We start from the raw sequence: 14,439 nt of genomic DNA on the forward strand, positions 1-14,439 counted from the left end.
AAAATTTATAGTCATATATTACTTAATTAACTGGTTTGTGTAAACTGGTTTGTGTATCAAAATTTATAGTCATATATTACTTAATTAACTGGTTTGTGTAAACTGGTTTGTGTATCAAAATTTATAGTCATATATTACTTAATTAACTGGTTTGTGTAAACTGGTTTGTGTATCAAAATTTATAGTCATATTTTACTTAATTAACTGGTTTGTGTATCAAAATTTATAGTCATATATTACTTAATTAACTGGTTTGTGTGCCATCTCAATCTTTCCTATATTAGTTTGTTATTTATTATAGAGAAAATAGAAATGTTTTAAATTCGTATGAAGTTATTTTTGTGTTAGATTTGTCTATGTCCATTTTTCCAATTTCAGAGCTATGTAGATATAAAGAGATGTGGTATGAATGCCAATTAGACAACTCTACATTCAAGTCATGATTTGTAAAAGTAAACCATCATAGGCCAAAGTATGACCTTCAACACAGACCTTGCATGTATATAGACATTGAAACATTCACAAAGAATAAATATAGAATAAAAGGTAGTTTTGTTTTTGATACTGACTATATCGTGTGGTATATCTAGACGAACCTGTTAGGGCGAGTTGAGATATTCCACATGATATAGTCAGTATCAAAAACGAAATTACCTATTATTCTGTTTATCGGTAATTATGACGGCACACAATGTACTGTCAAATTTTTTCAGTGATACAGCCAGTACGTTGATACCTAAAATGTATTAGGCAGTAAGATCAAAGGAAAAATATATGAATTACGGATAAACTGTGTTATTTAACGTCTTCCAACAAAAATGGACACATGGAAAGTTTTCTGATATACTAACCACTTTCCTCCAGTTTCTTTCCTTTCCACGAATTTTCAAGAGATGTTAAAAACTTTTCAAACACGACCATACTGCCAGCTAGAGAAGTCTTCTTGTAGTCTGTAATTATATTAAGATGGTGCTTAATTCAACTCTATTTTATTTACAATGGTTGAAGATAACCTAAGGCTAAAATTGTTCAGTAAATAATTTTCCATGTTTAATGCTTTAACATTATGGTAAAAGTGTGATTCTAATATGATTCTTTTTTGTAAAGAAAGCCATATATTTGAATTTCAATAAAACATAGTGTGCAATGCAAGCAATTGAGGTGACAATTGTAATTTCAACTTTCAGTTGTATTTTGAACAATGCCAGAGATCAAAAAGGACATAGTTCCATTTGTTTGATTAGCAAAGTAAGTTGAGACATTCCAACATGGATCTGGATCTGAAATTTCTTGATTCAAATGTCACTGATGAGTCTTTTGTAGACAAAACACGTGTCTGGCATGAACATAAAATTGTAATCCTGGTACCTATGATGAGTTTATTTCTCTCAATAGCCCATAAAAGAGGGACGAAAGATACCAAAGGGACAGTCAAACTCATAAATTAAAAATAAACTGACAACGCCTGGCTAAAAATGAAAGAAGACAAACAGACAAACAAATTGAACACATGACACAACATAGAAAACTAAAATAACACAAAACTCAATAAAACAATTTGAAATTGTCTTCATTCCTTTGTCTGTCATATTTTTCCATAATTTTTCATACTTTGAAAAAAATTCCATACAAAATTTTTTGTATTATATGGGAGATAACTCTACTTCGTTTATGATCAGAATTTTATGAAAAACTTTTATTTTCAATTATAGTATATATATTTCAACAGGTCAACTTTATTTTGCTGAGATGCCTACAGAAAGAAAACAACCAAAATTTTGCAAAGGACCAACACAATTTAGGTTGTTTTCAATAGAAATTATATTAAGGACCAGCAGGAAAATAAGATTTCTATATCTGACAATGTCTGTATGTTAAGTATACAATATGTTCTCTATGATGGCAATAGAATTAGCATTGAATTTCAAGTAATTTGAATAAATCATACACTTATATATTATATAAGAAGTTGGTTGCCTTAAATTTCATTGTTGGACTCTTGCTTTTAATGTTTTTATCATTTTAAAAATGTTTGGCAAACAATCTTCTGTATGAAATCTTACCTTTAATCTTTTTACCGTCCTCATCTTTCGATTCTGTTGTGTTGAGTTCTTCTATTATTGCACTGAAACAAAAAATCAATAAAAATGATTATATCACTATTACTTAAAAAGAATGTTACAATGTTAACAATGATTTCTTTTACTTTTACATGAAATTTAAAACTTCAAGTGTTTTAATAATCATTGGAAATTTGCCATCTTTATACAAAACTCCACAAAAAATGGTATCTCAGAAAACAAAGGTTAAACAAATTGTAATCCTTAAATACAGCAATCACACCACTACGGATGAAGGAGCATTAAGGCCCATATTTTGTTTTAATAACATCAAGTTTTTGAGAACCACTTTAATACAATTTTCTCAAAACATAAGGAAATGCATAAAACGGAGAAATATTAATGATTTAAACAAGATTTAAGAATTTAAGATTTTAAACATCATGACATTATAATTCTGCCATAATATGAGAATTTCTAACAAAAATGAAGAAAAGAGGTGATTTTAAGAGTTTTTCCATCCATATTTTTAGGGTGAAATTATTGGGCTTATGGCTGCACTAAAATAACAAAACATTTTGTTATGATGCATCCAAAATAAACAGAAGTTATTTTTAAATACGATACAGGAAATATAAAGAAATCTTACAAAAACTTACTATAAATTTCATCATGGTTTGTTTGCTAAGCACCTATCAGCTAAGTTATATAGGGCAAACTTTATATAATGTTTGATATTTTAAATGTTTACACTAAATTTGGGGCCAACTATATATTATCAATAAGATTTCATCTATTCACTGTTGGACTCGCATGGCCAAAAACTAGAGTCCCTGTACTCGCATTCAATTATCTTTTAAAAATAGGTACTTAAGACATTACCTTATAGTTGGAACTTTGAATGGATCAAAACTATCGATGTTGTCTGGATCTATAGGTACACATACACGCCCTGTAATTATAAACAGTAAAATCATCATTCCTGTAACTATAAACAGTAAAATCATCATTCCAGTAATTATAAACAGTAAAATCATCATTCCTGTAATTATAAACAGTAAAATCATCATTCCTGTAATTATAAACAGTAAAATCATCATTCCTGTAATTATAAACAGTAAAATCATCATTCCTGTAACTATAAACAGTAAAATCATCATTCCTGTAATTATAAACAGTAAAATCATCATTCCAGTAATTATAAACAGTAAAATCATCATTCCTGTAATTATAAACAGTAAAATCATCATTCCAGTAATTATAAACAGTAAAATCATCATTCCTGTAACTATAAACAGTAAAATCATCATTCCACTAATTATAAACAGTAAAATCATCATTCCTGTAATTATAAACAGTAAAATCATCATTCCAGTAATTATAAACAGTAAAATCATCATTCCTGTAATTATAAACAGTAAAATCATCATTCCTGTAACTATAAACAGTAAAATCATCATTCCTGTAATTATAAACAGTAAAATCATCATTCCAGTAATTATTTTAAACCATCATTCCTGTAATTATAAACAGTAAAATCATCATTCCAGTAATTATAAACAGTAAAATCATCATTCCTGTAATTATAAACAGTAAAATCATCATTCCTGTAACTATAAACAGTAAAATCATCATTCCTGTAATTATAAACAGTAAAATCATCATTCCAGTAATTATAAACAGTAAAACCATCATTCCTGTAATTATAAACAGTAAAATCATAATTCCTATAATTATAAACAGTAAAATCATTATTACTTGAATTCAAAACCATGACCCAGGAGAGGGTTTACAGAATAATGTTAATAACATACAGTATATCTAACAGTAATTTTCAGTATATCCACATTTCCATAATGACTGAATTCTTCAAGATACAGCTAAAAAGACATTGAAATAAAGTTGTAAATACAGTAGACTCCACCTAATCGGATATCCGCTAAACGAATATATCGTCTATTGTAATATTATTCCAAAACACCAAACCCTTCCCTATATCTTTAATGTTAATTTCATCATGTAATCAAATATCGGATTAAAGAATATATTGGCAAATCGGAAAAGAATATTCAGGTAAATCTGTTCAAATCCTGCGCAATCCGATATTTTCAATGTTTGTCCGACAGGAAATGGAACTGGAAGTTGGGAATTTACAATCTTGCAGACAAAAAGATTTCGTTTTTAATGAATAACAAGAGGCTCTCAAGAGCCTGAATCGCTCACCTTAATTCTTTTGGTTAAATCTCTCATCAATGATTATTTTGGCTTTTCAATTTATTTAAATGTTCTTTGGATCGTCCTATTTTCTTCAAAAGCCAAAAAAAATAATCATTTTCTCCTATGTTCTATTTTAGCCATAGGAGCTATGTTTCTTGACATACAAGAAAACAAGAGGCTGTCACAACGACAGCAAACCGGATTTATTAGCATTTATTTGTGTCCTTGCAATATCACAAGAACCATTACTGATGATTGGTGAAAGTGAAAATTGTCAATATCAAATTTGACCTCTATTTTGTCATCAGTATTAACATATTAAAATTTGAAAAGCTTAGATTGAATAGTTTGTGAGTAAATGCAACAACATGAATGGAAACACCATTTTAAGATCTTTCTAACTCCTGAACGGTAAAAGTCAAAATCGTCATTATTGAACTTGACCTCTATTTTGTCATCAGTAACAACATATTAAAATTTGAAAAGCTTTGGTTGAATGGTTCATGAGAAAATGCACGGACACGACTGGAAACACCATTTTTCAATCTTTCAAGAACCATAACTCCGGAACGGTAAATGTCAAAATCGTCATCATTGAACTTGACCTCCATTTTGTCACCAGTAACAACATATTAAAATTTGGGAAGCTTTGGTAGAACTGTTCATGCGTAAATGCACGGACACGACTGGAAACGCCATTTTTCAATCTTTCAAGAACCATAACTCCTGAACTGTATAAGTCAAAATGGCCATTATTGAACTTGACCTTCAATTAGTTGTCAGTAACAACATATTAAAATTTTAAAAGCATTGGTTGAACGGTTCTTAAGTTAATGCACGGACAACAATTGATTGCCGCCCGCCCGCCGAGCATCCCCAATTTAATAACCGACATTTTTGTCACAAAAATCCGGTTAATAAAATTTATACTAGATACTCTGAAACTCATTTAGCCTAAGTTTGGCTGAAATTGATACAGCAGTTTCGGGTCAGGTGAGCTAAAAAGGAACTATTTCTTAATAAATTGTTGTCTTTATCTATCATCTTTCTTTACCATGTGAATAAGGTGCCCTTATACTTTAAATTGTTAGAATTTACAAGACTCAGTTGCAGACATGTGACAGAGTTGTCAAATCACAACTGGAGATTTGAAAATTTTCAGCTGGAGTTTGGGCCTCATAACTGGAGATTTTTTATCGACATTTTTATCAACATACGCAATGGTTTTTAGGTGTTTAAAATGCATATTTTCCTTTTTTGTTAATGATTCTATAACATCATAGCCATTTTTACTTGATAGAAACGAAATAGAAGATCAGGGTTTTTTTAAATATTTATTTATTATATATAAAGTTCACTATTAGATATACTCATTATTACAGAATATTCAATGAATTTACATTCATCGTCTAACTGAATATATCGGATAATCGAATAATTTGGGTATCCAATTGGCCGGAGTCTACTGTAATACTTTTAACTCTTAATTGTTGCTGTTTCACACCACTTTAAACTACCATATATAACATCCAGTTTTAGTTGGTGGTTGAAGTGTGAGACATGGAGAGAAATTTTGCAGGAAGTATTTATATTTCACATGAATTACAAACCTGTTTTTGGATGAACACAGAATGGACTTTTTAGTAAATGATTAACTCCCTTGCTGACGTTGACATCCAGACGAGGGTAAACGTACTGTAGCATTACTTCCTCCTTCAGGTATTTCTGTGACTCTAAAGTTTCTTCACTCTAAATAAAATAATCTGTTTTTAGTAAAAATCCATGCAATAACATGTTTTTAAATTACTAACATATGACATAAATGGACAAATCTCAGATATTTTTTCAAGTTAGATAAATTGATAGAACTGAATGTGACAGACAGGTATCTTTACTGCAAATTGAGTAGAATTTAATATATATGATATCTTGCTTGGCTTTTATTCTACATGTGCTATCTATGCATTGATATATATATATATATGTGCTGTCTGTGTATATGTTTGTGTTGTGTGTGTATCTGATGTTATTACATGTATGTTTTGTTGTTTTAAATATCAGTCGGTTAAAGAGCTCTTAAGAGCTCATTTTCTTTGTTATTATGTATACATGCAACCCAACTATAAATAAAGATTACTTTACTTTACTTTACTTTAGATATGAAAATGATGTTATATGACACATGGAATTTTTATTTATCCGTTATAAACATATATTGAGGCCAGGAAAAACAAGAATGTGTTCCAAGTACACAGATGCCCCACCTGCACTATCATTTTTAATGTTCAGTGGACTATGAACATTGGATAAAATCTCTAATTTGGCTTTAAAATTAAAACTATCATATTATAGAGAACATGTTTACCAAATTTCAAGTTGATTCATCAAAAAACTACCTAAACTAAAACTTTAACCTTAAGCGGGACGGACGAACGAACCCATAGACCAGAAAACATAATGCCCATAAATGAGGCATAAAAATGTTTTAAAACATGTCTTACAAATGGTCTTATACATTTTAAGGTACATGTTGGTATATAGATAACATCCAATTGATTGATTTTTTGTTGTCGTTTCTTGCTGTATATATCATAATTGTTTTTTGTTCCTTGTCTTGTTCATATAGAATATGTCTGTTTGTTTGAATTGTTTTACATTGTCATGACCTGATATAGCTTACTACTGTGGATTCATTATTATTCGTTGGATACCAAATTTCGTGGCTTTCGTGGGTACAGCCGAACCACGAAATAAAATGTCCAACGAATACCAAATTTTCTATAAGCATGTATACAGACATTGGCGAAACCTCGAACTTAAGTGTCCACAAACATGCAAGTTTTCTATAATCCACGAAAATTGGTACCCACGAAAATAAATGAATCCACAGTATGCAGTAAGAGTTTTGCTCATTGTTCAAATTGCATACAGTGACCATGTGTTGTTAACTTCTGTGTCATTTGGTCTCTGGTGGAGAGTTGTCTCCCTGGAAATCATACCAAATTTTCTTATTCTAATATTTTAAAATAGTTTACCTTTTTACAAAGTGCTTGCCATCTTTTATTTGATGTTTCAAACCTGTTGAAGACATCCTTTCTTTCCCACATATCTTTGAAGCGTAACAAAGTTAAGGAAAACTAACTATGATATCAAAACATAAATTTACACTTTATATTAAGACAATCTCAAAATAAAGGGATAACATCAAATATCAACTTTTTAAGTCAGAGTAGGGAAAATTGAATGTTGCTTTCCACATGCAAGTGAATGTTTAATTGATATGTTCAGTATAAACAGTACCCACATTGGTAGGGGTAAGAAACAATCATTTTGTATGGCCTCATTGATCTTACCTTGCATCTTATCAATCCAATGATCACCAACCCTTTAGGTACCACTATTAAACAAGAAAGTATCCCAAGTAAACTGATCACCAACCCTTTAGGTACCACTATTAAACAAGAAAGTATCCCAAGTAAACGGCTGCCCCATCCCCACTATCATTTTCTATGTTCAGTGGACCATGAAAATGAGATAAAATCTCTAATTTGGCATTAAAATAAGAGAGATAATCTCATATGGAACATTTTAACAAAGTTTCAAGTTGATTCGACTTCAACTTCATCAAAAACTATCTCCACCAAAAACTTTAACCTGAAATGGGACAGACAGATGAACAGATGGACAAACAGACGCACAGACCAGAAAACATACTGCACATAAATGGGACAAAAACTAGAGGCTCTAAAGAGCCTGTGTCGCTCACCTTGGTTTTTGTGAATATTAAACAAAGGACGTAGATGGATTCATGACAAAATTGTGTTTAGGTGATGGTGATGTTGATGTGTTTGTTCATCTTACTTTACTGAACATTCTAGCTGCTTACAATTTTCTCTATCTATAATTAACTTGGCCCAGGAGTTTCAGAGAAGATTTTTGTAAAAGATTACAAAGATTTACAAAAAAATGGTTAAAACTTGACTATAAAGGGCAATAACTCTTAAAGGGGTCAACTGACAATTTCGGTCATGTTGACTTATTTATAGATCTTACTTTGCCAACATTTATTGCATTTTAAAGTTTATCTCTATCTATAATGATATTCAAAATAATAACCGAAAACAGCAAAATTTCCTTAAAATTACCAGTTCAGGGGCAGCAACCCAACAACAGGTTGTCTGGTTCATCTGAAAATTTCAGGGCAGATATATTTTTACTTGATAAACAATTTCACTTCATGTCAGATTTGCTTTAAATGCTTTGGTTTTTGAGTTATAAGCCATAAACCGAATTTTACCCCTATGTTCTATTTTTAACTGTGGCGGCCATCTTGGTTAGTTGACCAGGTCACACCACACATTTTTAAAACTAGATACCCAAATGATGATTGTGGCCAAGTTTGGTATAATTTGGCCACTTAGTATCAGAGGAGAAGATTTTTGTAAAAGATAGCTAACATTTACAAAAAATTGTTAAAAATTGACTATAAAGGACAATAACTCCTAAAGGGGTCAACTGACCATTTCGGTCATGTTAACTTATTTGTAGATCTTACTTTGCTGAACATTATTGCTGTTTACAGTTTATCTCTATCTATAATAACATTCAAGATAATAACCAAAAACAGCAAAATTTCCTTGAAATTGCCAATTCAGGGGCAGCAACCCATCAACGGGTTTTCCGATTCCCCTGAAAAATTCAGGGCAGATAGATCTTGACCTGATTAATAATTTTACCACTCTCAGATTTGCTCTAAATGCTTTGGTTTTTGAGTTATAAGCCAAAAACGGCATTTTACCCCTATGTTCTATTTTTAGCTGTGGCGGCCATCTTTGTTGGTTGGCCGGGTCACGCCACAAATTTTTTAAACTAGATACCCCAATGATAGTTGTGGCCAAGTTTGGTTTAATTTGGCCAAGTTGTTTCAGAGGAGAAGATTTTTGTAAAAGATGACTAAGATCTACAAAAAATGGTTAAAAATTGACTATAAAGGGCAATAACTCCTAAAGGGGTCATTTGACCATTTCGGTCATGTTGACTTATTTGTAGATCTTACTTTGCTGAACATTTTTGCTGTTTACAGTTTATCTCTATCTATAATAATATTCAAGATAATAACCAAAAACAGCAAAATTTCCTTAAAATTAGCAATTTAGGGGCAGCAACCCAACAACGGGTTGTCTGATTCACCTGAAAATTTCAGGGCAGATAGATGTTGACCTGATGAACAGTTTTACCCCATGTCAGATTTGCTCTAAATGCTTTGGTTTTTGAGTTATAAGCCAAAAACTGCATTTTACCCCTATGTTCTATTTTTATCCGTGGCGGCCATCTTGGTTGGTTGGCGGGTTCACGCCACACAATTTTTAAACTAGATACCCCAATGATGATTATGGCCAAGTTTGGATTAATTTGGCCCAGCAGTTTCAGGAGAAGATTTTTGTAAAAGTTAACGACGACGGACGCAGGACGCCGGACGCCAAGTGTTGAGAAAAGCTCACTTGGCCCTTTGGGCCAGGTGAGCTAAAAAGGTGATATTTTTTATGTTGTTTGATAAAGGATATCTTCCTCTGTACATAGAGCCATGACCTTTCTCTGTTTTTCCTCGTCACCAAGAAAATCTTGTTTATCTGCAGCATAACTAACAAATCTTTGTTCTATGATTTCTATTGCCTTTCTGGAATAAAGCAAAATTCAAAAGTTCAGATAATGACAGATATAGTGAATTTTTAAGATGAAACTTTGATAAATTTAACTATTAACAAATCATAAATAGTTAAAGGCAAAGTCTTCTAAAATTTTGTCAGATACCGTCACTGGCATGTAATTCAGGAGCCTGTAATTCAGTGGTTGTCGATTGTTTATGTGTTACATATTTGTTTTTCGTTCATTTTTTGAAATTAATAAGGCCATTAGTTTTCTTGTATGAATTGTTTTACATTGTCATTTCGGGGTCTTTTATAGCTGACTATGTGGTTTGGGCTTTGCTCATTGTTGAAGGCCGTACTGTGACCTATAGTTGTTAATTTTAGTGTCATTTTGGTCTCTTGTGGAGAGTTGTCTTATTTTCAATCATACCACATCTTCTTTTTTATAAATAATGAAAATGTTTTAACAAAAAACCCTCATGGAAGTAAATGCTAGATTTTAAGCTTTAAATTTTTTTTCTAAATAAATATCATATCTCACATGTCTCAGGGTTTGTATTTTCTTGAAGATACTTTTGAACTTTTTGTCACAGTGTTTTGTTATTCTTGAAGATAGTTTTTGTTCTTTTGGTCTCAGTATTGAGCTCCCACAATAAAGTTTACAGGTAAATAGAAGAAAAACTTGATAAAAATGTAATTATTTGATGCGTCTTTTAGTAATTTCATAGGGTTGTAATAGGGGTGACAGTGCACACATTTTTTTAGAAAATGTACTCTGGTCAACTCTTTTATACCAAAATGAATTTATAAAAGAAAGCATTCAATTCTTAAATGAAACAGGAAATTCATTGTGCTAAATGTAAAAAGCTTTTACATGTAACATTATGGTAAACATAAGAAGTAATTTTGGTTTTGGTCAAATCAAATACATTGTATTCTCTCTGTAATACCGAATAAAACAATTACTGTTTCAATAAATAAATTTACTATGCAGTCAGAGCTCTGACATAAACAAGACTTCTTCAAGTCAGAAAATGTTTTGAAATTCTGACCTGTACGGGTCAATTTTTGTTTTGCGTAGTTTTCCATCGAGTCCGTCAAACCAGAAGTTATTTTGAATTTGCCGCCGATCTAAGACACATAGGATCACGTGTTTTTTTTGCGAGAGATCACGTGTTTGAGAGTCGTTGTTTTGGGAGTTTCTCGAACGAGAAGTTATTGAAAATATAGTGATTATTTACGTTTTTTTAGTGAAAATCAAGGTCAATGTGGTCATTTTCAGATGGTAATTCATATTACCTCCGTATTTTCATGGCCATTTTAATATTTTTTACCTGTAAAGAAGGTCTTTGCAAGTGATTTTGTTGCTGTTTCATGAAGGCGCGTGACCTGTAAATACGGACGGGTGGCCTTTGAGATGACCTGGTGTCTGACAATTCTGACTTGTTCAGGTCAGAAAATGTTGTTATGATAATGAACTGTTATTTTCGGGAGACAACTTGTGTTGTCTTAAACAGTATTAACATTATTAAACAGTCAGTGCAATTTTAAAAGTGAAATTATTGCTTCAAGATGAACATCGTCACGTGATTTTTCTATTTTTAAACTCAATCATGAATTGACTTTTAAACCTTTCCGAGTTTGCGGCTTATTAAATATATTTGTTTTTTCGTTTCTCCCAATGAGAAAAACGATCTTTTGAATATTGATATTCATGAAAATGAAATGAAAATCGGAATAATTTAAATAAAGGAAAAAGGAAGGGAGGGTTTAACTAAAGAACCAAATATTTTTTTAGTTTTATTTAAAAAAAAAAAAAGATTTTAACTTGAGAACATTAAAAGATTCACAAAACGGGTTTTCAGTTATGATTATGGAATATGATATTAAAAATAAATCAAATGAAATGTAGGGTGAGTCTCAAAGGGATAACCCCTACCCCTGTCATTTAACTTGTGAACAGTCGAGAATCCTGCCCCCTAAACTCTCTGTTCTCTCTGTAAAGTATCATGAAATATACCAGGCAAGTCTCTATGGGTCGCCCCACCCCTTGTCATTTGAGAAAAATCTTACATCTTGAAAATGATAAGATCCCCTTTAAACCATATATATTCCTTTTTATAATGTCAAATTGATTTGAATGAAATATACTGGGCTAGTCTCTGGGTTTAACCCCCCCCCCCCCCCCCCCCCCCCCCCTTCCCCCTTTGCCATTTGTGAATGTTCTCATATTTTGTAAACGGTCGAGATCCCCACCCATAAACCATATATATTCTTGTATGGGAAAATAAAACAAACCCAATGAAATATAGGGGAAGTCCCTTGGAGGGGGGGGGGGGGGGGGTCACACCACCCCTCCTGTGTGTAAACATGTAAATGGTCAAGACCCCCACAACTGTACCATATATATAAGTGTAAGTGACAACAAGACAAATCAAATGAAATAAAGATAAAGTCCCTTGAGGTCACCCCACTCCCTTATGTTTGTAAATTTGTAAGCGGTTGAGATCCCCACCCCTTAAGCCTATATATTATTATATGGGACAATACAACGAATCAAATAAAATAAAGGGAAAGTCCATGGGGGTCATCCCCATCCACCTTTCTGAAATGGTCTGGATCACCACCCCTTAACCGTATAATATTCCTGTTCGTCATTTCAAGAAGATTTGAATGACATACAGCATGTACAGGGTCAATCCCTAGAAGTTACCTACATGTATGCATATCACTTTACTAGACCAAACCAATTTTTACTTGAACTTGCTCAATGTCAGGCGACCATGGGAATGACAAATTATTGGAGCTTTGTTTGAGAGACCTCCCAACAGCATCCTGTTACAATTATTTTTATTTGCTGAGAGACCACCTTTACATATTATATTGATCAGTGTTTCAGCAAACAACAGAATTGTCTATTCAGTATTATTTTCCTCTCACATGAATCACTTCTTATTAATTACATGGCATATATGTTTTCCTATGAAGTTACCGTACACATCTATAATTCTTACCCCAGATGCATAGCCACATAAAGCATTAACCTTTTATTTAAAATATAGATAGTCTTTGTTTCTACAGAAGTGAGAAGAACATTGGAAGTCAGTATGTTCTGACTTATAAAAGTCTGAATGAAACGCACGTCTGGCATACTAAATGACAATCCTGGTACTTTTGATAACTATTCTGACTTTAATTCAATAAGACTCAGAATGATCTGAAGATACTGACTTGTTTTTAATGTTAAGAGTATTTTAGAATATGAATGCTCTTGTCATGCTAGTACCATAAGAAATCCTGACAAGATTTTGTTCCCAAAAAATATATATTAAAAATAACAAGTGTACAATTGAACATAATTACAAAGTTATAAATGTTGCTAAAAAATCTATTTAAAAACACCCAATAGATAGTTATCTTTCAACTTTTACATGTATTTAAAAAACAGTGAAAATATTATGTATTATATGTACCGCTTCTTGAAGGACAACAAAGTCACCAAACTTAGTCTGATTTTCTAAGTATTTTCTCCTCAACATTTTTTTAAAACAGAACATAATTTGACCTATTTAAGTCAGTTTACAGAAGAAGAAAAAAATCCGATCAAACTAGGTTTCTTCATCTTAGCCCCCCCTTTTTTCTCCTTATCTGAATCTTCTACTGTTGAGTTAATTAATTGATATTTTTTTTTAAGAAACAATTCAGTCAAATGGTTTTTGGAATAATGTTTTTACAATCAAAAGTTTTATATGTTAACATAACAGAAAAAAAGTCATGAAAATACAAAAATAAAATAAATTTTTAAGATATTAATTTGATGAAATTTGTTAATAAAATACATTTAAATATAAAATATACCAAATACATTTTTTTATAGTCCTTGTTATTGTGACTTTAGGGGACCTTATTTCATCAGTCTTTTATCTGGTTTCCCATACATTTTAAAATCAATATGAAAATCCTAGACTTAATTAAGTTGAAATAAGTTTAGTTTTGACTGACTCTTTGAAGTCAGAACATGAATTTGACCTGTTAAAGTCAGTTTATAGAGATAAATTAAATCCAATGAAAACTATGTCTTCTTCTTCTAAGCCCCCCCCCCCCCCCCCCTTTTCCCATTATCTGAATCTGCTACTGTTGGGTTAATTAATTGATAGGTTTATTAGAAACAATTCAGTCAAATCGTTTAAAATTAATATATTCTGATTTTCCAATACATTCTTAAATGCATATGACAATGCCAGACTAAAACGTTGTACTAATTAGCTAAAGTGAAGTTTTTGACTGACTCTTTGAAGTCAGAACATAATTTGACCTGTTAAAGTCAGTTGACAGGAAAAAAATGTCCAATCAAAACTAGGTCTTCTTCCTTTAAGCCCCCTCCAATCTGAATCTGCTACTGTTGAGTTAATTAATTCATATTTTTTTTAAGAATCAATTCAGTCAAATGGTTTTTAAAATAATGTTTTTTTAAAACCAAAAGTTCCAAATCTTAATTTAACAGAAAAAAGTCA

At 31.5% G+C, this 14,439-nt stretch overlaps 1 protein-coding gene across 1 annotated transcript in view; it reads right to left on the reverse strand.

Annotated features, from left to right (window-relative positions):
* Window positions 1-14,439, reverse strand: part of LOC134694014 (DNA primase small subunit-like) — a 34,057-nt gene that overhangs the window by 706 nt on the left and 18,912 nt on the right. The window contains exons 7-12 of the mRNA XM_063555015.1: window positions 9,842-9,954; window positions 7,313-7,395; window positions 5,888-6,026; window positions 2,943-3,012; window positions 2,064-2,125; window positions 852-950 (exon numbers count right to left, since the gene is read on the reverse strand). Coding sequence (XP_063411085.1) covers window positions 852-950; window positions 2,064-2,125; window positions 2,943-3,012; window positions 5,888-6,026; window positions 7,313-7,395; window positions 9,842-9,954 — 566 coding nt within the window. The remainder of the gene's footprint in view (window positions 1-851; window positions 951-2,063; window positions 2,126-2,942; window positions 3,013-5,887; window positions 6,027-7,312; window positions 7,396-9,841; window positions 9,955-14,439) is intronic.

Source organism: Mytilus trossulus, chromosome 13, assembly GCF_036588685.1.
Source record: "Mytilus trossulus isolate FHL-02 chromosome 13, PNRI_Mtr1.1.1.hap1, whole genome shotgun sequence".
NCBI lineage: Eukaryota > Metazoa > Mollusca > Bivalvia > Mytilida > Mytilidae > Mytilus > Mytilus trossulus.